This window comes from Stegodyphus dumicola, chromosome 5 (assembly GCF_044657685.1).
Source record: "Stegodyphus dumicola isolate Sdum_Otavi_A_Nest chromosome 5, ASM4465768v1".
In the NCBI taxonomy this organism is placed as follows: Eukaryota; Metazoa; Arthropoda; class Arachnida; order Araneae; family Eresidae; genus Stegodyphus; species Stegodyphus dumicola.
Genome location: NC_140772.1, coordinates 69,142,843 through 69,169,471, shown reverse-complemented (window position 1 = coordinate 69,169,471; position 26,629 = coordinate 69,142,843). Strand labels below are relative to the sequence as shown.

The following is a 26,629-nucleotide window of genomic DNA, read 5'->3' as shown; positions in this document are numbered from 1 at the left end:
TTCAGTGCACAAAACTAAAAGTTTACTTTTGGTCCCACTTGGCAAAAAGACACTGAAGGTGCAGAAACTGACTTCATTCACCATTTTGCTGTTTCAAATGTAAGCAAACATGGCTGCTATGGTAAAAAAATTAGGTTTAGCCGCACTTGAACAACTTTTAAATTGATAATTCTACAACTATCGCATGCAGATTAACTAAAGACATAAAAAATCTTAACCGGAAGATAAGAACAACATAATTCAATCAATTTTAAAGCAAAAAATGCACAATTTACCAACATATAAAAATAAAATAAATCTGATGTGTACACTACATGACTTCTCTGTACGGAATATTAAATTATATGCAAGTTTCCTGCATTTCATTTAAACATATTGAATTAACAGTTAAAGAATTTTGAATTAAACCTGTTTTGTCGATAGCGCATAAACCACAATAGAGTAAGTGCACTTTTTAAAGTTCACTGTATTTATTTGCCATAGCGACACTTCGGTGTTACGTCCACTTAACAGCATTAACATTCATTTGATAACTCAGAGTGCAGAAAAATTATATCATCTGAAGAACAAACACAAGTTCTATTCAAATACTATAATAAATCTAAAACGATGTATAAAAGAAATTGAACAAATAAAAAAATAAATAGTTAATTAAGTTCTCACTTTATGGCAAGGCAAAAATACATAAAAATTCAAGATATTTTCATTAAAATTTGAAAGATAGAGAAAAACATAAAACACCAAATACAGTTTAAAAAATAATTTTTACTATTAAAATTACAGTTTCTATGCCAAAACAAGCTAATAACTTAAATGTTAATTCCAGAATGAATTAAGCACAATTTAAATTGCAATAATAAAAGAAGACATTACTTTGTTGTTGTGAAGCTTAGTTTCTCTAAATTGGCAACAAATCCACTATTCAGCCAAGTTTCAAATGCAAACAAACATGGCTGCCATGGTAATCAAAAATTAGACTTAGTCGCACTTAAAAAACTTTTAAATTGTCGACAATTCCTTAATTATTGCAATGCAGGTTAACTAAAGGCATACAAATCTTAACCAGAACAATATAATTCAATTATTTTTAAAGCAAAATAGCACAATTTACAAACATATAAGAGTAAAGAAACTGAGATCACTGTGCCAGTTAACAGAGTGGATATATATATATATATATATATACATATATTTATATACGTTTGGTGTGGCCGATTGCGACCAAAATACGAGGTGCATATCTATATGTTATAGCAGTCTTATGTAAAAAATTTCAAAGTTTAGAGGATACCCATTTTTTTGTTATGCGAGATACGTACAACGTATGTACAGACGCCACGAAAAAAAATCTCTTCAGAATTCACTTTAAATCAGTTTTATAATTTTTTTGAAGGGAAAGAGTCCTTTATTCTGTCCTTATGTACATATGTCACGCAAAAACATTGTTAACTTGCATTTGATAGCAGTCAAAATGGATATTTTCGTTGAAATATGATACCCGAAATTTTTCACGATTACAATACTTCCTTTTTACTTCCTACAAGTAAGTAAAAATACTGAGCTCATGTAGCTGAGTAACAGAGTGGGTACACATATGTATATATAGTACATATGTCATTAATTTGGCAGTTAGGAACTTTTGAAGAATCACAAAAATCACTTGATATTCTAGATATATCTTTATTAGTTGTTGCAATTCTCAACAGTGACCATTCTGCACCCCAAAATTTTGATGATGGCGCATTACATTTTTAACAAAAGCAGACAAGCAAGAGATGTCCTTCATCAAGTAAGCATAGGCAGAGAAAGAGGAGGGTAGTAGGATTGCCATAATATTGATAGTAAAATATTTCATTAATCTGATTGGCTAAAACTTATAGGCAATGCAGTAAATTCAAGATGACATAATGTGGAATACGTTTTCAGATATGATGCAGTTTAGAGAAAGTTATAACTAGAGATAATGTAACCAAATTTAAAATGAACAATTAAGAAGCATTTAAATTATAATTTTGATTTGCATTTTCTTTTTATCTTATATATAATTCTGGTGCGATCTTTTTGGAATTAACCAAAAAGGGAGGTGCACAACTGCATGTTATAGCAGTCCTATATATACAAAATTTCATCATTCTGAGGCTACTCGTTTTTGAGTTATGCAAGATACATACATACGTACAGATGTCATGACAAAAATCGCTTCTGAATCCTTTTTAAATCCTTTTTGCAACCCATTTTGGAAAGAAGAATTTTTTATTCTGTCCTTACATACAGATGTCATGTAAAATCATTATTACATTGCATTCGATAGTAATCAAAATGGATATTTTCGTTGAAATGTGGCACTCGAAAATTTTCGCGATTACAATACTTCCTTTACTTTGTGCAAGGACATAAAAGTTTAAAAAAAAAAACTATTAGTTTAAGAAAAATATAAAACCAACTTCATAAATAAACATCTTAATTAAAAATTTATATGAAATATGCTTACCCATAGGCACTTATCCATGTCAATAATGTGATATATTCATTATCTTCTAATTTGTTTCCAATAAGATCATGTAACTAAAGTCAAAATAATAATATTTAAATAGACTACATAAAAAGCTAAAATAAAAATAGCAATTGCATAAAAATCATATAACTTGTAAAGAAAATACAAGCAATTCTGGCATTTAAAAAAAAGTTAAATTTTTTAGGATCCCAAAGTGTGACTTCTGTATCACAGAAGAAAACTGAAAGGCACAAAATTATTTTTTGCTGGAATGTCGATAATATAGATAACAGAAGTTTTGCACACATCGTTCATATAAAACTTTTTTGAAATAGCTACTCATGAGGTACAATTTTCTATCCAATTTTGAAGATTTAATAACATGAATCTTTATTTGCAGCTTCAGTGAGAACAAATGAGTTCATTTCTTGATTTTACATTACATTATCACAAAAGTTAATACAGTAAAAGTCCAGAAATCCGCAAAGCTTGGGACCAGATGTTGTGCGGATTTCAGGACAGAAAAGATAAAGCATAATATTCGGACTAAACGTGCAAAATAAATAAGGTGTATTAGATACATTTAATTAAATTATTATATACATTATTGCAATAATTTATTGTATGTATTAAATTATTATTACATATATATAAATTGATTATATTATTCATTGTATTATATGTACAAGCATCAAGGTTTGCAGATTTCGCCTCATGCAAAGATTTCCGATTTCGGATTCCGGTGTTAGAATCCCCGTTGCGGCTGTAAAATTTCAGCAGCTTTTCCTTATTTTTCTGTATATCATACACAATCATGTCGCAATTAAATACCATTCTGCTATAAACCGAGGAGTAGCACCTACTTCCATCTTTTGCAGAATTTGCACTTTTTGCGTTACCGTCAATGCAACGTGTTTACATTTTTCAACGTTGCAAGAAGTAAAATAATGAGTGCGTTTCTTATCTGTCATTGTATTAAAAAGGGCTGAAATTTAAAATATTCTTAATTTATCCACAAAATATCCGGATTAAAAAAAAAGGCAGCACTAGACAATCTCGTGAAATAACAAAGCTCAGAAAACACCACAACGTGAACTTGAAGAGTTGAGTGAATCATCTGCTTTTTTACCTCGATGCAGATTAGAGGGAAAAAACTTTTATCTTATTTTTTTTAACTTTTTTATGTCAATTATTTGGTATTTCCATTATGACTCATTATTATTCGGTAATTATGACGTTATTATTCGGAAAGTATTTTTTCTTCGATATTTCGTACTCAATGTTGCGGTTTCCAGAACCTATAAACTAAATGTTTATATTTTGAGAGGCAACGCAGATTTCAGGAGTTGGCGGACTTCAAGGTGGCGGATTTTCGATATTTGACTGTATATCAACACTAGCATCTCTTGCACTCAGTCTGACTAATTGCACCAGGAACCAAATAGAGCCTTTTTGCTTTGGATAATGGCATAATTTGCAATATTGCCACTGGTTCAGGCAGAATTTTTGAAAGATTAAATGTATCTAAGGGTATTTTAAGTAGGAGAAAACATCATTCTCAATGAGTTTCAGAATATTATTTTTAAATGCTTCCAATATTTTGTATAACCCATGTATATACAAATAACAGTATAGCATAATGAATTATTCAAACCTATCATAGATACATGATTCTGCTCAATATTCAAATAACAGATACCCTTTCTTTCCAAAATAAATATATCTAGCAACAAGAAAATGCAATTCTCAAAGCACAATAAAAATTAATGTACTTAAAATCATTATTATCTTATAGAAATGAAAAATAAAAAACTAATTTTCATGCATACGTTTAAATTTTCGAAATGAGAAAAGTCTAATTACTTATTATAAAAAATCTGATATAAACACCACGACTTCCTTGCACGGCCTATTAAATTACACACATTTTTTTGCTACATTTCATTTTAATCTTATTTCCTCGAATTATTCTAAATTAACCGATCCCTCAAGGCAAGTTAAAAACAATATCAAAAACTGCAAATTTCAAAATTAAATATCGCAGTCAATTTTTAAAATTTTTTATATTGTCTAAAATTAATTTTTTTTAATTTCAAGTTTTCAAAACATGAATATTTTCATCATTTAAATTTTTTTTTGTTATTGCAAGCATATGCCTACAACCAACGATTGTAAAAATAAAGGCTGGGTATGGACTTTTGAGCCAGGTAAGGGCATGGGTATATAGATACAGTGTCTAACAAAAATGATTGGTCACTGTAAGTAATAGGAGAAAAGCTTTAAAATAAAATAATAAAGAATATTTCCCTTCGAATATGTATTTTCTTAGCTCTCTCTTTGTATTAAATAAATTAGAAAAAATTAAATAGTAAATTTAAAAGTAATGTTACCACTGAATGGGAAAAAAAGATACCACAAACATTTCATTCATATTTTCATTCATAATGACATTTTCATTCATAATTTCTATTTAAAATTGCCTGCAATAAATAAAAAACAAAATTTTATGGAATTAGTTTGGATAAAGAAACTAAGCAAAAATCCAAAAATCATTTGTTTTTATAATTTGAATTTTCTTTTTAGAATATATTTGTTATTTTAATGTTTTTTTTTTTTTTTTTTTTTTTTTTAAATGGCTTGGTCACTAAAGGAAACATCATTAGAAACCTGCAGTTTAGTTATTGATTTGTATCAAAAGAAAGAGAAATCTATTACAAAAATTGTCTATTTACTTGATTTAAGTAATTCTACAGTTTTTGATATTATTAAGTTTTATATGAAACTGAATCATATTCAAAACAGAAGAAGACCTGGAAGACCATCTAAGTTATCTGATGGAATGAAATGTTTTATTCTAAGGAAGACCAAGCTCTTCTAAATTTTTTGTGAAACTTCGTGAATTATATGGAATATGTGTAAATCCAAAAACTGTAAGAAATGTAATGTGCTCTGTGGGATATCATGGGAAAGTAGCAAAAAAATTTTACATCACTTAAAAAAAAAAAAAAAAAAAAAAAAAAAAAAAACTTTGACTCACTTTTACAAAAATCAATGAAACAAAAAGACACCTGACTACTGGAGAAAAATGTTATTTGCTGATGAAAGCAAATTTAACATTTTGACTCGCTTTCACAAAAATTGATGAAACAAAGGCAGCTAACTACTTGAAAAACGGTCTTGTTAGCTGATGAAAGCAAATTTAACATTTTCGGCTCAGACAGACGAAAGCTGGTGTGGAGAAAACCCAAACAAGAATTTCAGAAGCTAAACTTAGCACAAAGTCCTAAACATGGCAGACAAGGAGTGATGGTATGGTAATCTCTAGGACACATTTCTGATGTTGATAATATAGAGTTTAAAGATGGTATTAAGGATCAGTATAAGTACCTTGACATCTTGAAGCAAAATTTGGCATCATCAGCAGAAAAACTTAATATACAAAATAGTTTTAATTCTACGAGGACAAAGATCCAAAGCATACTGTCCACAATGTTAAACTCTGGCTATTATATAAGTGTTCAGAAGTAATTATGGCACCAGTCCAATCGCCAGATCTTCATCCTGTTGAACATATTTGACAGGAACTAGAACTGAAAATTCGAAAACAGAGCATATCTTCGCAGCAGCAATTGAAAGTAGTGATTTAAGAGAAGTAACGTAAAATAAGTCTAAAAATAACAAAAAAAGCTTGAGGAGTTTAAGATTAAAAAGATTAAATAAAGTAAACAAGTGTAAAAGTAATCTCACAAGTTATTAAGAAGCAAAAACAGTGTAAGTGTTTGCCACTTTTGGATGTTACTAAGAGTGCCCAATTATTTTTGTGAGAATATTTTTCCTTATTAAACAAACAATATTGATTTTTGAATTTAATTTTCATCATTTTGAAAATGTATTTACTACAAAAAAATGTTGAATTTATTTAAAAACAAAATAAAAGCCTTTCTTTTTGTTTTACTTTTTTATGTTCATTAAAGAATACAACAGTCCTATATACAATATTTCAACCTCCTTCTACCAATCATCCAGTCGATGGTTGGCTGGCTGCCTGCCTGCCTGACTGGCTGACAGACATAGGTAAGGATGGCGTGAAAAAAATCTCTTTTGAATCTAATTTACAATCCATTTTGAAAAAAATATTTCTTCCTGTCCATACATAGAGACATCACACAAAAAAATCACCCAAACGGATTTGGGAACAGTCAAAATAGACATTTTCATTGAAGTATGATACTCAAAATTTTTCATGATTACAATACTTTCTTTTCTTTGTACAAGAAAGTAAAAAACAGAACTTAAGAAAACAGAATACAGTAGAATTCCAGAAATCTGCAAAGCTTGGGACCAGAGGTTGTGCGGATTTTAGGATTTTGCGGATTTCAGGACAGAAAAGATAAATTATAATATTCGAACAAAAAGTGCAAAATGAATAAGGCGTATTAGATACAATTAATTATTTATTGCAATAATTTATTATATGCATTAAATTATTATTACTCTTATAAATTGATTATATTATTCATTGTATTATACGTACACAGCATTGAGGTTTCCCGATTTCGCCTCATGCAAAAATTTCCGGTGTTAGAATCACTGTTGCTGTAATATTTCAACAGCTTTTCTTTATTTTTCCATATATTATACATAATCATGTCGCCATTCCAAACCATTCTGCTATAAATCAAGAAGTAGCACCTGCTTCCATCTTTTGCAGAATTTGCACTTTTTGCATTACCGTCAATGCAATGTGTTTACGTTTTTCATCGTTGCAAGCAGTAAAATCACGAGTGCGTTTCTTATCTGCCATTATATTAAAAAGAGCTGAAATTAAAAATATTAATTTATCCACAAAATATCCGGATAAAAAAAAAGGCAGCACCAGACAATCTTGTGAAATAACAAAGCTCAGAAAATACAACAACGTGAATCGTAAACTTGAAAGAAGAGTTGAGTTAATCGTCTACTTTTTTACCACGATGCAGATTAGAGGGGGAAAAAACTTATTTTTTTAACTTTTTTATATCAATAATTTGGTATTTCCATTTTGACTCATTATTATTCAGTAATTATGACGTCATTATTCGGTAAGTATTTTTTTCTTCGATATTTCGTACTCAATGTTGCGGTTTCCGGAACCTATAAACTGAATGTTTATATTCTGAGAGGTTATGCGGATTTCAGGAGTTGCCGGATTTCAGTTCGGCGGATTTTCAGTATTTGACTGCATTGCATTATCTGCCAACTGTATGAATTATTTTATTTCCAAGTAATTTAATAATATTTTACTTACATGTCTTGTAAGGCACTCATGATACATTTTGACATATTCATCAAATATTTGATATTTTGGAGGGAAACATGGTTCACAAGCATTCTGAAAATAAAGCAGCATATATAAAACAAAAATAGTTACTTAAACAAATGGTCACAGTAAAATTTACTTCAGTGCTAAAAATTTGTTTTTAAAAACTAAAATCATACCATATTGCAGCTTAAACTGCAAATTAACACAGTAGTAATTTCAAATAGATATGAAGAAACATTTGCAAGTTGAAATAAATGTTCTTACTAAAATTGGATATAGATTTGTAATGAAATATTAGCACTAATAAATTAAAAAAGACAGAAAAACATGCGATATGTGCTTGACTACACATACATGTATCTATATAGCAATCAATGCTTAATTTTTAAGTACTCTAATTTAACTGGCATCAATAATTTAGTTTCAGTTAACAATTAAAATACATCTTATGCTTTCTAATAATTTAATGCTTATGATATAATTTACAACAGATTCATTTTTTCTTAGAAATTTAATTTAGAGACACTGTTGTCAATTTTAACTCAATAGAAAAGGATTCAACACTAAATAAAACATGATGGAAATTTTCAAATAGTGAAAAATGTCCATAAAAATTCTAGAATAGCATTTATTTAATTATCCAACAACTAATGACCATTTTGAACCACAGCAAAGAAGAAGAATGAATGAATTTTAGACATATTTTTCAACACCCCTTTTGCTAATCTACGTAAGTATCTAATGATTACAGAATTTCGTGAATTCAGTAAAAAATTTGTGAAAATGGAAACAAACATAAAATATACTACACACTTTTACAACTCTTAAATCTTCAACAACTATTTGCCTTGTAACTTCAAGATGTGTAACTAACCACATTTTATTTCCAGAACGATCTTCAAATTGATTTCCTTCAATTCTAGAAATGAAGATATATATATATATATATATATATATATAAATGATGAAAAAAAAGCATTTTACAATAAAATAAAACTTCAAACATTCAAATTAAATAGAACCACAACTTATTTAGATAACTGAAATTGCTAGAATACATACTTAAATTTTAGTGTGCAAAACTTAAGCATGAATTGAATTCTAACTGTAATTCAGCATAGATATAACTGTTAATGCAATTATAATAGTACTGAATATATTATTAAATTAGTACTAAATATAGATCACATGTACCAAACATATATTTACAAATATTAATTTTTCAATATCTTATGAATACCTCTATAATTCTAAAATTATTCAGAGACATAATGCAGTATTAGAAATAATCACTTTATTTCAAAAAAAATAATCTTAATTTTGCCCCAAAGCAAGCAATAATGGTGAAAGAAAATAATGCATGTTAGCCCAAAGAAAAGCCTATAATAAATAAAAAGTGTACATGATTTAAATTATACAACTACATTAAAATTTCAGTTTTCAGTTAGTATTTCTTTGTTTATATTCTGAATCATTAAACAGTATTCACCAAATTGAAAGTATGTATAACACAATTTTTAGTCGAAGAAATACTAGAGCCAGCAAAAAAAAAAAAAAAGAAATCAATATGCTTATATTGCCACCTGTAGATCAAACAAAAGGATTTATCAGGCACAGAGCAGAAACATGTAATTTGTGGAGTCCTGATATATATAGAACATTAGATATAGCTTAAATTAGCCATTCATCAAAACTACAGGATGAGCTTAGACAGCAAGCATTCATTCATCTTTCAAACATGTTCACTCAGGGAAATTTTAAGTTGGGCTAGAAGGAAGCATAACATAGCAAATCCTAAGACAACAAAATATATTTTGCTTTATCTTGAAAAATAATTTATGCAATGATCACCGACAGATCAAGAATGTCATCATGAAGATGATAATAAGAATACTAAGTATGTCCAATAGTCATTAGGTATTAGCTCTGAAGATAAATCACTCCTGGTGCCGGGAGCTTCATGTTGTTCAACAGCAAAGACATGATTATGTGCACTGGTTGTTTTACTTCATACAAGCTTATGACAGTTGTCAACACCCCATAATACCCACGACTCATCTCCGAAAACCGATTGTATACAATTCAATGCTAATCAATCAGATATCTGATATTGCTTGCTACAAGTGATCCCAATGCTGAATGTTTTCCTGAAATGCAGCTCCTTTCCCACAAATAGCCAAAATAAAGCTCAGAATTAGACAATGAACGGCTTTCTAAAATGCAATTCCCTTTTCACAAATTATCAGCATAGATATTTCAGCACTCTATATACCTCATAGATTCCATATGGCTATAAATGGTAAAAATGACATAGTTAATGTTAATTTATATGCTTTCTGGCCTGGAATTCTGTTGTTTTGTTAGGTCATCCAATGCACACTTCAGTCAGATTATGCATTCTGTAAGCCACTAGCATCAACACTGGTAGACTACTCGGTCACTTTAACTCAATGCTGGTATTACACTGACTGGACCAATCAGTTTCTTTTGACCCAATCATATGGCCATACTTAACTGATAGCATTTGATGTCAAAGACTGGTACTTAAGTGTTATCCCATTGACTGTGAAAATTGGCTACCATCAAACTAAGAAAATTGGTGGAGATCTCGCTAAAGTTGTGCCAATTGTTCTTGCAGAATTCTGAAGGAACTGAGCCCATTTTGTTTCAAAAACTTTCAGTATTCGACCCACTTCCAGTCTGCACTTCGTAAAAAAGTTTTCATCAGCCTCTATTATTTTTTTAGGCTCTCTGATTTTATGCGAAGCCTTGTTTAGAATGCTATGAGTACAAATGTTTCACAAATAATTGTTCCAATCTATTACTGTTTTCTTGACTATATTCAGCCGACCATATCGTGTTCATAATGTACACTTATTTTTATGGTGGATCCCATAATTAAAATAAAATAATAATAATGCACTGCTTCCTGCTCTGTAGACAAGAGGTCATAAGTTTTAATCCTTACTCTCCCCCTCCCTAAAATGGAACTCAAAATATAGCAATAAGAGTTACTTTACATCACCAATTCATAAAAACAAACATGGCCTATTGAAAATTGATCGGGTTACATAAAAGGAAAGTGTAGATATTATGAGCATATTGCTATGCTGTGCTTATCCACACCTGGTGCTAAATAATGCACTGCTTGAAAACAGGGTGAACAGGGTAATACTTTAGTACACAAAGATCTAAAGTCAACAGAATATTATACAACCATAAACTGCTATCATAACTATCCTTACTTTTAATCTTTTCTCTTGATCTAGATCTCACAGGTTGTGTGCTGCATGAAAGTCATGCCTTCATCCATCTGAGAACAGACACCAAGCTGAATAAAGGACCATTACCTGTGTTACAAACAGCTACATTGCTTACTAATCTGCTGTTGTTTTGGAAGCTAATTTTGACTTATATTTTTGGTTGCACTGTGTTGCTGACCTCCTTTCCTTTTCTTTTATATTACAATTTTTTCATAAATACTATCTATAATAGTACTATAATCAGTAATTATTTGACCACTAGTTACATCTGTATATCTGGTCCTCAGTTATTTATTTGCATGTAGAATTTAATACAAATTTAAAGATATTCTCTTAACATATATATATATATATATATATATATATATATATATATATATATTCCTTATAAAGGCACCATATTTAAAAAAAATAAATAAATAAATAAAATAAAACAAAGAATTAGATTACTTACCTTTCTAAAACTGATTGCTTCAAAACATTAAATGCTTGCTTTCTCCATTGTTTGGGCCTCCCTACAGGCATATAACCACTTCTTTTTTGCCAAGCAATAGCAGCAGCATCTTCATTCTCTTCACGTTCAATTATTCTTAAAGCACTGACAATGATTTTGGGTTCTTTTCTCACAGAATTAAGTGTCCTACGCAAAATTAGCCATATTTGCTTGCTTATTTCCTCTGATAGTTTCTCGACATCAGAAAAATAATGTTTTAGCATCTGCAAAATTATTGTCACAATTAATATAACATTAATTATTGTTAATTTAACTTTGCTTCACAAATTAGCTTTTTTTACACATTTTACCGAGATCATAATACAATTAAATACATTTTTGCATGTGTGTTTAACTGCATATTTTTACATCAATTTTCTAGATAGAAATAACAAACACTCTCAATTTAATTGATTTCATCAGTTTTAGAATCGATGAAATTAAATTGAATTTTTCAATTTGAATTGCACTGCATTTCATCTCTTAATAATTACCGTACTTCCTAGCATATTTTTTCTTCCATTTTAGCACCCGGTTCTGAAAATTTTAAAAATATTTCCATAATTTTCTTTCTCCTCACTGCAATCAGAGAACAAGCCACCTTAAAATTTAAAACAGGTTCATCAATGCAGTGACAGTTTTCATCTTACTAACAAAGACAAACCCTCGCAAACTACTTGCAAAATCATGCCAAACCTTTCACTTCTAACTATTGAACTGTCAGCCTAATGCATGAACTGTCCAATCACAACAAAGCAAACATGAACTGATATTTAGTCTATAATTTTTGCTAATTCAGCAGCATATTCACCTTCTCTAATTACTTATGGATGATTTCAGTGCTAAGGAGTAGCAGTTACAGCAATAAGAGAGTCAATTTACAGGGAAGTAGAAATAAAAATATCTTATTAAATATTGTAATGTTAATATTACTACAACTTTTTATTGGAATGTAGGTTTCTTTTAAAGAAACAATACTGTGATTACTTTATCCATGACTATTTTTTGTTATGTTCTTACTGTAATCACGTTCTTGGAGATTTTCGGACAATAAAAGTAGTAAAAAACAGGGGGGAATATGTAAAGATTAATTAACAGTAATTAACAGTAATTTTGCTGTTATTATTGGATTGCATAAGTAACATAATATTTTTGCCATTTCGGTAGACATTCATATGGATTTATTATTACTATAAATATATACAGATTTACAGAAATTTTTTTGCAACAAAAATATGCCAAATCCTTTCCATACAAAATGTTGCTGTAAAATTAAATAATTATAAACAAAAAAGTAATAAATTTTAAATTAACACCATAAAAACATAAAAGAAATGAAATTTAAAACCAGTACAATACCGAAATCTCCCAATAAAAAGTGTAAAAAGATTCAACTCAGAGATTTTAAACCAGAAGAAATCTTGAAAACAACAAAAAAAAAAACATAAAAAAGAAGAAAAGGAAGAGAAATACAATCAAAATCTGATTGAACATTATCAAAAGAAGGTATATCAGATCTCAATTGAATTCAACTTCCTAGAAAAACCACTGCATTTCTGCTCCTCTGCTCATCCAAAATTAGCTAATGAACCATCTTAAATTATTTAATTATTATAGGTCATCCGAAAATACTGAATGCCTCCTCTACACAGCCGTTTTTCTTTCAGATGAAATAATAATAAAATATATGAAATAGTAAAAAAGAATAGCTGTTGAAATTTTACAGGAACAAGAACTCTAACACCAGAATCTAAAAGTGGAAATCTTTGCATGAGAAGAAATCATGATCCTGTTTTATACGAACGGTTCTGACAGCAGCAGAGTGTTTGGGTACAAATTTCACAACAGTTCCTGAGAGAAAAGGGAAACAGATTCCCACTGATTCAATAATAGAGAAAACATACAATTTCAGTAGCATTTGGATGAAGAGATTTAAGCAGAGACATGGTATATGTTACATGAAAGCCTAAGGGCAAAAACGTTCAGCAAATAAATATGCTGCAGAGGAAAACACCCTGGAGCACCCTAATGTTTTAAAACAAATCTCTGTCAGAAAATTGTTTGAAACATTTAAAAAAAATTTAATATTTTATGCTTTATTAATATCTTTTATTTTCATATGTTATTACTGTGTATGTCTTTAATGTTTGTATATGTCCCTTATGTATGCATCCTTTATAGCAGGGTTCTCAACTGGTGGTACGCAAGGGAAAAATAGATGATATGCAAAGAAGCAAAGTATTTTTAACTATTAAACTCAAAAATTAAAACCCCAACATCCTCACTTTTTTCTCTAATACTCGTAAATGTACGCGATCGGAGCTTTGTTTAAGAGTGGTGGTGGTGGTAGTAGTACTTTGTAGTAGTGGTACAAAGTTTTTTCAATTTTTGTTTAGATGGTACGTGTTAGTCAAAAGATTGAGAACCGCTACTTTATAGTTATATGTCCTTTATAGCATAAGTCATTAACTTTTCTCAGCATTATGGGTGTAAAATTCCACATGGAAGGGTGGTTTTCATATTTATTTACATATGAAAATTTCTGCCAGCTTTTAATGTATCCAATTATGGGTTGGATGCATATTGGAAGGAAAGGAATCAATGGACAAAGTGAGAGAGTCTTTTATTAAATTATGATCAAGAAAATACCCTTTATTCATGACATTCTGAGGAACTTCTGAAATTTCAGGACTAAACTCATAACGCTTGGAATTGTCTAAGCGTTACGGGTCTTTATTTATGCTTAATCTCCTTATTTATTTTGCACTTATAATCTAAATGTCATGATTTATCTTTTCTGTCCTGAAATCCGAAAAAAACCTAAAATCTTCTGTCCTGAAATCTGAAAAAGACTAAAATCTGCACAGCCTCTGCTTCCAAGCATTGCAGATTTCTGGTCTTCTACTGTATTTCATTATCTAAAGTGTCCAACACTTTAGGACTGAAACCCATTTTTTCAGCTGCAAAACACTATGAAGAAACTACATTGGACTTTCTATAATAAATAACTGCAGATTTGAGAGAAAAGCCTTATTCTCAGCTTTAAAAACACTTAGAAAGCATCCATAACCGAAAATGATTAACCAGGATAATCTTTTCTGATGTCAACAACAATTTCCTAAATATACCTTCTCCTGCATTAAAGACTAGAAGTAAATTATATGTCCTATTTTAATCTTCTGGCTGAAGTTTTAATGTTGCTGAAGCAGTAAGAATTCATAAATTTGAAATATTTTCTTCTTAATTTAGAATATGCAAGACAGTTATACATAATTAAAGCATGTGGTTTTCAACTTCTCTTTGTTGTGAAATATTAAATTAAGCCCACAAATATTCTTCAAAAATAGTAACATAAAATAGTAACCTTTAAATTTTTCATATAGTTAACCAGTTAACTGTGATTGACGAGTATACTCGTCATGGATAAGCGGCACAATTTTGTGTATTGACGAGTACACTTGTCATGCGTATAAAGCAATGTAATAGAAACAGAGAAAAGAAAAATAATAACAAAGAAACCAGAGCTAGAGATTGATTATAATAAAAAAATGGGTGGAATGAATATGAGGGATAGAATTATCATAACATACTCCACAGCAAGAAAACGACTCCAAAAGTAGTACAAAAAGATATTTCTCCATTTCTTAGACATTATGCGTCTGAATGCATTTATATTATACAAAAAAAAAAAAAAAATAAAATAATAATAATAATGGAACATTATCACTTATCAACTTTTTGCTCAAGTTTATTGAAGACACTTTTGCGACGGATCCAATTGAAAGAAATAAATCGACACATACCCGGCCATTTAGACCCAATATAAGCCAATTAGGCGGGAATCATGTTCCAGGTTAATCATGTTCCAGATTATATACCCAGAACATCGAAAAAAACAACCCTACACAAAAGTGTTCGCATTGCTACAAACGTAAGATCAGGAAGGAATCATGCTACTGGTGTTCGATTTTTTATGTTACCATTGTGTATAGTAACCTGTTTTACTGAATATCACTCCACAGCAGGAATTTAAATTCTTACTTTTATATGTATAATATTTAATTTAATTTATTGCGTTTTTAGTTTAATATGTATGTAATACATGCTTATGTTAACCAAATAAGTAAATATTAGTAATAAAATTTTCAATTTTATAAAATAAACCCGTCTTTTTCATCCAATATCTTGCCAGCGTAACTTACTCTGTGACTGACGAATATACTCGTCATGGCTCGATTCTGGTGATACAAAATGGGGCACACTCTTAAACGAGGGCGCCACAGTTAACTGGTTAATGAAACAATTAATTAAGGATTTTAAAAAAGAAGTATTCTCAAGACCTCTGCATCAAAGTTCAGTACTTCACAAATTCAATACTACTTTAAGTCCAATGTTACCATGCAATATGAATTTTGCATTAGTTTTATAAGACCAGAAACATATACAAGCACTAAAGGTTTTACACTTACATTTTGATCTGTAGGACTCTGATTTGCAAGTTTATGCATTTCAAACAATAAATCATCTCTTGAATGTTCTAATATTGCAAGACTAGAAAATAATATACTTATATAAGCAAAGTAAACCAAATACAACAGCAACACATATAATCATTACAAGGAACTTAAAGAAATTACATTAAATTATACTTTAACCTGCATACCAAGGTAATCAAAACATTCAGGATTAAACAATACTTAGAAGCAATACAGATAAAAAATGGAAATATTAATAATGTTACTCGTACATACATCATCGACCTTCATTTCTAAAATATTACGCACATACACTGAAGTACCACTGAATAAGGATACCTGATTAGTAACAAATTACTGCTTCTTCAGCCTTAATAACAACTGCTATATCTTAAGGCATGGATTCAGCAAATATATGGAAGTTGATATCTATGGATTCAGAGGTATGGCCTGCTAAGCATCTAGAATTTCCCATAAATCAGATAAGGATGATATGCTTGCACACTTTTTTCCAGAGTGTGCCAAAGATATTCAATGATATTCAAAGCTAGTCTTCTCCATGATATTTTAAGCCTAGACTTCTCTAAGACCATTTCAGCAAGGAGAATTCAATGGTACTAACCAGGTGGTAACTAACCACGATCTATGGCAGAAGTAATACTTATTTCCATGTTTAAATCAAGAATTTTTCAAAAAATTTTTAAAGCTAAATTTTGAGGGTCAGCTACGGATTCGACAATCTCACAAAAAACATATGTATTTTTCCATTAGCTGAGTGAAAGTGATAAATCATTAAATATTGCACTTTTTTATTTTTTGTATTTTTTAAGTTTATGAAAAAAATTAAATTTAAATGAAATGAGTTATTTTATTTCCAAAACTGTTCATAATACTGGTTTATTGCATTATCGCCAAAACAAAAAATCTGTTAACAAAATTAGCAGCCAGCTTTCAAATTGGTTTTTCATTTACAGAGAAATGCCGAGCAATGACACTGTTGTTAGAATTTTCAGGAAACACAATCATCTATAATTTGAAATTTGCAGTTAAAGAATTTCTCTTCTCACTCATCTTTCAGTCAAAAAATAAAATGGCACAGAAAATAAGACTAACAGACACCACTTATCGTATACAAGACAACAAACGAATGCAGTAAATGTGCTAGCTTCAGATAGGGTTACAAGAGTTAAAACTACCATTGTCATCATCTGGCATTTTCATAACTGCCAACTCTCCCGGTTTTTCATCACATCTTCTGGTAGATCATAGATCTCCTGGTTTTTAATATTTAGCCTTTACTACGGAAAAAATTTATCAGCAATAAATAAAATTTAATAAAGTAATGAAACTTAAACTAGGCAAATTCCATTCTGAATTATATTTTTCCTTATGAAATTTCATTGATTAAAATTTTATTGATGAAATTTAAATAAAGCGATACACTTTCAACTATATACACTAATACCCTTGTCTACACTCTTAATGTGTTGGAAAAAGTGCTAAGCGAAACAATGAAGCTATTGTATATATGATTATATATACAATAACTTCAATTGCATTTTTTAAATTGTCATATGAAGTAGTTTAAGTAAAAAAGAAAACAAATACAATAAGGTTAAAGACAATACTTAATACTGAAATACCTACATCAAAATTACAAAATCAAATTTAAATTAAATATTAATTTCATTAACTACTAGCAGCTTCGCTGCCAGCCTTCGTCTGGCTTTTAAATGTATCGGAAAAATGGCTGAAGGAAACACCAAATGTTAAATTTAAAAATTGCATAGAATTTTACTTTGCAGAACAACTTCATAAAAAAAGTTATTACGTATAACAAAATTACAATGAAATAAGCAATATCTCTTAATACAAATATTAATTATCCTAATAAATAAATTAACCAACTTCCCTTTGCAAAATCTTAAGAACTCAAATAGTATAAAGGAGGTTAAAGAACTTTGTTTCCTTAAAAAAAATCACTCAGAACTTTTCAATATCTTACAAACAGTGACATAAGCAAAAAATGACATGAAAGAAACAAAAAACAAAAAATTCTGTGCACAATTTTACTCTGCAGAACAACTTTATAAAAAACATCCATAAAAATGTATTATATATATAAAAAAAATGACAATGAAATATACCAATCTCTTAAAAACAGTGACATAAGAAATACGATGAAAAATTGTTGCCAAACCCATATTTCTAAAAGAATGAAACTATTCAAAATAATGCGATTTCATCAAAAATCTATCAACAACAATAAGAAAGGAAAATTGTTGCCCAAATCACATTTCTAAAGATGTGAGATGTGAGAAGTGTACTTGGAAGTTTCATTTAAAAAAATTTTTTTAAATACAAAATATTATCATTTTTCCAAAATTCTTTTTGTAAAAGCAGTTTCAAGGATAAAAGTTTAACTTGTCCAAAAATCAAAGAAAAAATAAACTGTACATTTTTAAACATAAACTTTTTTTAGAAAAAATCCCGTTGAAAAGGTGTTAAGCTCTGTTAAATAAATTCATATTTAATTGATTTATTGAAACACAAAATTTATTTTAAGTTTGTAAAATAGCTAAATGCCTACATTTCATGACGATGTGAAAATGGAGTGCGTAGAGTAAAATCTCGCTTTCCTTTAGCCCATTATCTCAAAATGACGCGATTTCGTCACAAAACATAAAATAAAAAAAATTCAAATTCGAATTTCGAAAAAATTGCTTCAAGGTGCACTGGCTCTTGTCTAGATGCACCTATGTACCAAATTTCGTAGCTGTGGGTCTATTAGCGCAGCGGTTATTAGCTATTAGCGAACGAAAGACACACACACACAGACAAACTCTTTGTTTTATTATATGTAGAGACCATGAATATGAACATAATTTATTGCAAATTACATATGTGAGCAAAAAAAAAAAAAAAAAAAAAAAAGGATTCTTAGTCCATTACATATGTATTAAAGAAACTACCTACAGTTGATTGGTTTTTGTTTGTTGACTTTGAGTCAGCATTTCTTCATAACAACTAATGGAGTCTAAAACTCCACTTCTTGGTTTTTAACTGCTATCTGAATTTGACCTATTATTTCATAACAGTTGCAAAGCCTTCCTTAAGATGTCCGTTGATAAATCTTTCAGCAATATTTTCTAAACCATTAATAAGATATAAAATAAATTCTGACAAATTCATATAATTTTATATAATTGTCAAATCTTTCACCTCATCTAAAACGATTTTCTCCATGAGATACCGGAAAATTTTAATTGTCCTCTTCATTAACTACATTCATTCTTGCTTCATGAGCATTAAGTATGATAATGATTTCATTCTTCTCCATAGTTTTGTAAACATTACTGCAAATATTTAGCTAAATGACTTTCCAAACTTCAACTATTCATACAGTTTGAAATTGCTTCATTCCAAGCATGCTTTATGTTTCATAAAATATCTATAATGTTGTTAATTTTTCCAAAATTTCACCATATTTACTTCATTAGAATCAGTTTATTGAATTAAGTACTGAAACCTCTGTCACAAGTAATCGCCCTGATCCACAAATTGTGCAATTGATGTATTTGCCAGCAGACAACTGTCACTGGAATACAAGTATCTAAAGATTATAAATTTTTTGAAGGCCACAAGCATTATCTATCAAGAGACGAGCTTTTGATTCATTGTTGTTTTAATGGTAGCAAAGATTTAATGAATTTTTTAAATTTAAATGAAAAGCACATTTTGGGGTTGATTTAAATCAATTCCCAAAGAACGCGCTTTTCTTCTTATGAAATATATGTATGGGTTAGTAATAATTTTCTTTAAAATTAGCAAAGATTTTTCCACAGCTGTATAATCAGCTGCTTTTCCAGTAATCCTCAACTGTGAATGTAAGATAATGACTTATCTTTATCTGGAAACCTTATGCTTTTCCAGTAACCCTCAACTGTGAATGTTACTTCATGTTTTTAATTGAATCAAATCATTCTTGATTAGCCACAAAAGATTCAGTTGTGTTACCCATTTCTTCTTGTATAAGATTAAAATGGTTTTTGTTTCTGCCATTTTTTATAGTTTATTTTTTGACATTATCTTCTTTATCTTGATACACTTTTCACATATTTGAATGAACAGTTCTGTGCCTCTGAAAAAGCAATATGAAGCTTGATTCTCAAAATGCTCCATAAATGCTAGACATCATTATCATTACATCTCTCCAGATCAAATTTAAGTTAAGAAAACAGATAAGAATCACTAGCTAAATCTGGACTGTAAGGCGAGAGGATAAACTTCTGAAATGCCCTGATATTTAACAGTTGCTGAAAGAAGTCAGGATACCCAATGGTTTGACGTAGGAAAATCTTATGTTGCGTTTTGTGATCGATCCAAATGCTGAGGTGTCTTTCCGTCTATTCAAAAAACTGAGTTTCCGCATTTCATCCTTTTTTTTTTTTTTTTTTTTTTCTAATATGCTTGATGATGTTGTAGCAGGGAATTTAATTTTTTCGGATTTGAGAGAGGAAATTCAATACTAGTGTTTGTTTATGTTCTCAAAAATGTCACTTCCAGAAATGATCATCTTAGGGAGGTGATCGTTATCACAGGGTCTGTTATATTTTGAATATGAAGACTATAATACAATAAAACAATAATGATTAACAAAAAAGATAAAATTTAAACCAATAATGATTAGTATGCTCTGATAAAATCAGATAAAAAGAGAGGTCAAAGCGATCATACCATAATAAATATATATGCTGTTTTAAATCTGATGGACATGATAAAAAATTAGTTTAAAACATTTTATCTGATAAAGAGTGCACGACCAACAAAAGAGATTACTTCTTAATTTGCATATCATTAATTATTCTGAAAATATATAACATTAGATTTTCAAATGACATGTATAATGTTTCATGCTTAACTTAAATGAAAACATGTGGAGTATATCTACTTTTTTGTCCTTATATTGAAAATTTATTATCCCAAAAAGCATGATATACAAGCAATCAAGACTACAGGGTTGTGACAGTGACAGCAGATGAATGCATTATCAAAAACAACTTCAGGGATTGCTTACACATATTATATCATAACCTGTTGTGTGAGGATTAGCTTTTTGTACCACTTTCCCCTCCATAGTTTAAAACTTGGAAGTACAATATCAATATAATTCACATCCAATTCTTCCACATACCATAAGAATGCTTTCATGAAGAGGAAATACAATATAGCATTAAAAGTTAAATTGATTTCACTGAATCATGAGAAAGCATATCTTATGACCTGTAGCCAGTAGTTAACAGGTTTATGGCAGCTGGGGGAATATGCAAAAGCAAGTTAGCATCCCTCACATACAGCAGATGCACTCAAGCTCCTCTCATTCACACAAAAACCAAACTACACTCAAAAAGCAAATGGCTTCAAAAGAGATACGATGATGTTCCTTTTAATGTTTAAATATCAGGTAAAAATACTTGAAAGCATTAATGTATAAAATATTAAAGGATTACTCTAGTCCACTGATAGCATGCCACTTGCATCAATTTTCACAGAGGAACCAAAGACAACACAGAATAGGAATTCAAGACACTGAACATCCAAACAAAGAAATGAAGGCAAGAACTAGTTTGCTTATGATTGCTCCCACTTAAATTGAATCAATATTTTTCAGCACCATGGTAGTAATAGATGCAAAATTTTAACAAACTCATAGTCACAATGAACAAAGTCCATGTGGCTAAATAACAGTAACACGGCAATATAATTTTTTTGTATTTTACTCTTAATATTTATTTTAAGAAAAGATACAATTTGCCTTGAATAACAACTTATATATCAGCTTCTAAAAAGTCCATATAATTAAATGCATATACGTACACTTGATGGGCAGCAAGTAACTTTCCTTCATTGATCATATCCATTGCTTCTTGCACACTTTTAGGGATATTTAGAATATGTTCAAGATTTTCCAGAGCAGCGGAGCACTGCGATAAAGAAAAAATATTTAAGACAGAAATGATAAATTTTAAGCAAAAATGTAAATAGTACAAGTGTAAAATTAAATACAATTTATATGCATTCAGACTTAGCAAAAACTAGACAAATAATGCCATATTTTTCATTTGGTTCAAGCAAATAATTCTAAAGCTTAATGTATTTCACTCAGATATTTCTCTTCCTTGCATATTTTTCCTCTGGGTTTTTTTCAGCATATGATTCAGAAACTTACGGCAGCAATGTAAAATGTACACACAAATAGGAAAGCATTTTATGTAAGTAAAAAGAATATTATTGAGTTGATAATTTCATTGGAATACATAGTATAATAATAATAGTGTGCCATTATATGTGCTTTTTAATGTGCTATGAATATGAAATAATACATACACTTTCTGTTTTCAAGCAATAATATTAGTGGAAAAAAGGGAAGAATACACAAGTAAATATGGTATTATTAAACTATTAATAAAAACTAAAAAATGTAGACTAATGCTATAACAAGAAAATGAAATATAAGTATTTTTTTCCCAAAATAAAATTTTGTGCAATAAAAATGCCCACAGAAAAAAAAAAGAATTAGAAAGGCTTTGATATTGGGTAAAATAGGTGACACGTACAATCAAGCTACAGTGCAAATGAAACTCAAAGCTACAGCAGATCCTACGTTCTTTACTTATTCAAGAAAAGAACAGAAATATTTTTTAAAAATAATTATACACTCCCACAGGCCTATGATCACATAATCCAAATAATTTTGCAATTTTTTATTCATTACACTAATAATTAAACATAAAAAATTACCAAATAAAATGCTTAATCAATAATAAATATCCTACATATATATATATATATATATATATTTCCCCACAGAAGGATAACCACAGATAGCATTTGTTTCTTCTGGCTAATAGCATCATCATTTGGCAAAACTAATTTTCATTCACTTAATTAAGAATGAAAACAGACAATTTCACAACTTAGTTAATAAACAATTATTTTTTTTTAATTCAACTATAACTTTTTGTTACAATTAAGCCACAGACAAAAGCTTACAATTAAGCCACAGACAAAAGCAGTAGATTTAACTTTCCATCCATTCAAATAAGAATACAATATCCGACTAACTGAGACAAAAGACCAACTACACATTTAAAAAATCCAAATAATGTTGTTATGTTGTGTTTTGACTAAATACCTATTTACTATAACATTCTGGAGGTTTTATTATTATTATTATTATTATTATTATTATATTTTATTTCAACAAGAATTATACAATTAAAAAATTTTTTTTAATTATCTCAGTTTGAAAATCACATATATTCTCCAAAAATATTATATACACTAAAAAAAAAAAATAGATATACAAAAATTCCTTGAAAGGATGACAAATTGACATGATACTGCACAAATTTTTACTTAGTACACTTTTAATAAAGAAGTATATATTACAGCTAAGCAATTATTGATGGAATAAATACAGACCAATAGACCTACATACTGGGCATAGTTATATTTCCATTAACATTTATATACCACACAACTGTAGCAGGGCATTCATCATATAAGAAATATTCATCTAAATTAATTTAATACCTTCTTTTGATTCTTCCTTCTTACTAACTGTTTTTTATCATCTTTTCACGTTATTTAAATCAACACAAAAACTTTTAAAAATTATTAATAATATTAAAAATAAACTTCATTTTACTTGAGCTGGAATAAATGATCCACATAAGAGTGCCAGATACCTACAATAGTATAACTTAAGCTCTATTGTACATTACAATTACTCAAAATACAAGCAATTACATTTGAACATACTCACTACTACAAAACGTGAGCATCACTTACTGATAAAATATTAGATATAAAAATAAATAAACAAATAATCAGCAATTGTATCTTTCAGTCTTAGATTTCATTTGCTAATATAGAAGATACCTTTTTTATCTTAGAAGTGCTTAATGTTGCAGTAATTTAAAACAACAGATACTTCAGGTCTACAAACAGCTGTCAAAGTTATTTTGAAATAATTTTTATCAGAAAGAATTAAAATTTACAAAAAAAAAAAAAAGAGAAAGAAAAAGAAAAGAAAATGAAAATTTTTAAATGTTTATCTTCTTATGAAATTAAATTTGAATTGTTTTTTCTGTAATATTAATTTTCAGGGTTGTATAAAATAGAATAATATATCTACTACATCACCTGACTATGTTCTTTGCTTTCTACTTTTAATGCATACAAATTTTCAACAAGATCTGGTACAAGCTTTAAAGTTTCTTGCATTTCTTGAATACTGAAATGTACAAAATGGTAAAAATTAAACATTTAGTTTGAGAATACTAGTCTCAGATTAAATAAATTCCCCTTCCCTAAGAATTCTACCTTAGTTGAGATATCCTGTATTAATTCATGGATTACAACAAACAGATTCCTATCCTATTAACAATTATAACCATTATTATAGCTACAATAAGCTTACAAGGACTCTTTCAAGCAATATAAAATGAGCAACAGTAACTATTTAATATATTTGAACAAAATTATGCTAGTCTCATTTTGCATTTAATGAATTATTTACTTAATGATATAACAAAACAAAATATTACATTTTAAGCTAATTTTTGCATTCTATTTCTCTTAATGAAATAAATTTATAAGACATGTAAACTTCAGGGGTGTTTGTGGGACCCCAAAAAATCCCCTGAAACTTTTACGGACTTACTACTGACATTTTGGAGTTTCGAGAAGGGGGGCGGAGAGAAATGAAAAATTACAATTATGAAGTATTGAATGACTTAATTATAAAAGTTCAATGAATTACTTTTTTTGCAAAATTAATAACCATAAATTTTCAAACATATAAACTACTACATTTCATGTAAACATTTTAAATTACCTGAATTAATTCTTTAAAAAAAAATTATCTAATTTCTGCTGCTTTTTTTTATTTTCTGATGTTTGTGGGCTTGTCTTTCTTTTGTGGTGAACTTCATAATTGCAGGAAGGTTGACTTTTATTTTCCTCATTTACAGTTGAAGAAATTTTCTCTAGAATTGCACATGCAGAGGTAGAAGCAGTTTGCTTTTCTGCTAATGTAGGAGGTTTTTCAGAGACTTTTATAGGTGACTCATCCGAAATACATGTTTTTAAGTCCTCTTGATATGTTTTCCAACTTCTGTTCATATTCAGTAAGAGATCTTTGTGAATTGGATCAGTTATTGGATTTTTTAGCCATATTTTTCACATGAGGTTTCTTTAGAAGCCATTAAATCATATTTAATAGTCTGCACTGCATCTAGGGAATCAATCTTAAGAGAGGTTCTATAGTCAATGACCAGTGTATCCATTAAGTTGAATGCACTTTCCACTAATGGGCCATGGAAGCAGCTAAGGCAGGCTTTGACCAATTTAGCCAATGTAGGATACTTATAATCATTTGTGAAATCATCTTTTAAATTAAAATCTTTAGACCAATATTTATCAATTGTACACTTGACTTGATTTCCACTTTCATCAGATGTGTAGAGCATTTCTTTGGTGATATCAATATCACTCTGGTATAACCTTATTTCAGCTTTTGACTTTTTATTATCACTAAAAATATGGGACATAAAAGATGATAATTTTTCAAAAGCTAATATTGTACTGGTTTTACCTCTTAGCTCTGGATCTAATGCTGTAAAACTAATTAGATATGAATCTTTAAGGGGTAATTTCTGTTTCATATGCTGTGTGGTATTAGTATAATCTTTCATCAGAGAAATTTGGAATTCTTTTGCTATTGGATGATTTTTTGATAATTTCTTCAGGAGAGTGGAAGCTTCTGCACCAGTAAATATTACTTTGCTAGGTAGATGGAATTCTGGATTTGTGACATCAACCTTTATAATAAATCATTATAAGATGTGCACTCTATATTTTCTGGCTTCATAAAAAAAAAAAGAGAAAATTTTTGCCATCAATTTATAAATACTGGAATGTATTAAATGAAGCATTGGTTTTTTTGTTTCAAATAATTTAATATATGTGTTGAACTCTGGTAATACTGCTGAATATAATGCCATATGCAATAAAGTTTTGTTTTCCATAACAAATAACCCATTTAGCATTCTTTTTTTCCGAGCTAAAGCATCCTTTGTGAGTTTTTGGGAATGCAAGCAAGAATACACCCCTTCAACAATTTTTTTCTGAGCTGCAGAAATATTTCTTTTATTGTATACAGTTTCAACATAAGAAAAATAACCCCCTTTATCAATTTTATCCAAGTAGTGAAAATAAAATGCAGTAAGAGCATCCCACAGATCTTTGATTCTTTCTAAAACACATAAAATGTACACCCACCTATGGTCTGGTCTCTTCAAGGGCTTAAGTTTTTTAATGGCAAGGGATTCACAGATTTTGAAAACATTTTCTCTTTTACTGCAGCTTTCCATATCAAAATAGATGTCATCAAAACAAATCTTCTAAGTATCTATCAAAACATGAAGCAAATTTTTTGCACAGTTATTAGCTGTGTGACATGTGTCACCATCAATATCTAATAAGTGGGGTGCTTTGTTTGATCGTAGTCTGGTTTCAACACCCTTTTTTTTTCCA

General features: G+C 29.2%; 1 protein-coding gene across 4 annotated transcripts in view; it reads right to left on the bottom strand.

The window, feature by feature from the left end:
• Positions 1-26,629, bottom strand: part of Sec6 (Exocyst complex component Sec6) — a 66,740-nt gene that overhangs the window by 26,080 nt on the left and 14,031 nt on the right. For all 4 annotated transcript variants that reach the window (XM_085816746.1, XM_085816743.1, XM_085816744.1 and 1 more), the window contains exons 4-10: positions 24,236-24,326; positions 21,905-22,011; positions 16,022-16,103; positions 11,514-11,776; positions 8,610-8,715; positions 7,782-7,865; positions 2,492-2,565 (exon numbers count right to left, since the gene is read on the bottom strand). In XM_085816746.1, coding sequence (XP_085672872.1) covers positions 2,492-2,565; positions 7,782-7,865; positions 8,610-8,715; positions 11,514-11,776; positions 16,022-16,103; positions 21,905-22,011; positions 24,236-24,326 — 807 coding nt within the window. The remainder of the gene's footprint in view (positions 1-2,491; positions 2,566-7,781; positions 7,866-8,609; positions 8,716-11,513; positions 11,777-16,021; positions 16,104-21,904; positions 22,012-24,235; positions 24,327-26,629) is intronic.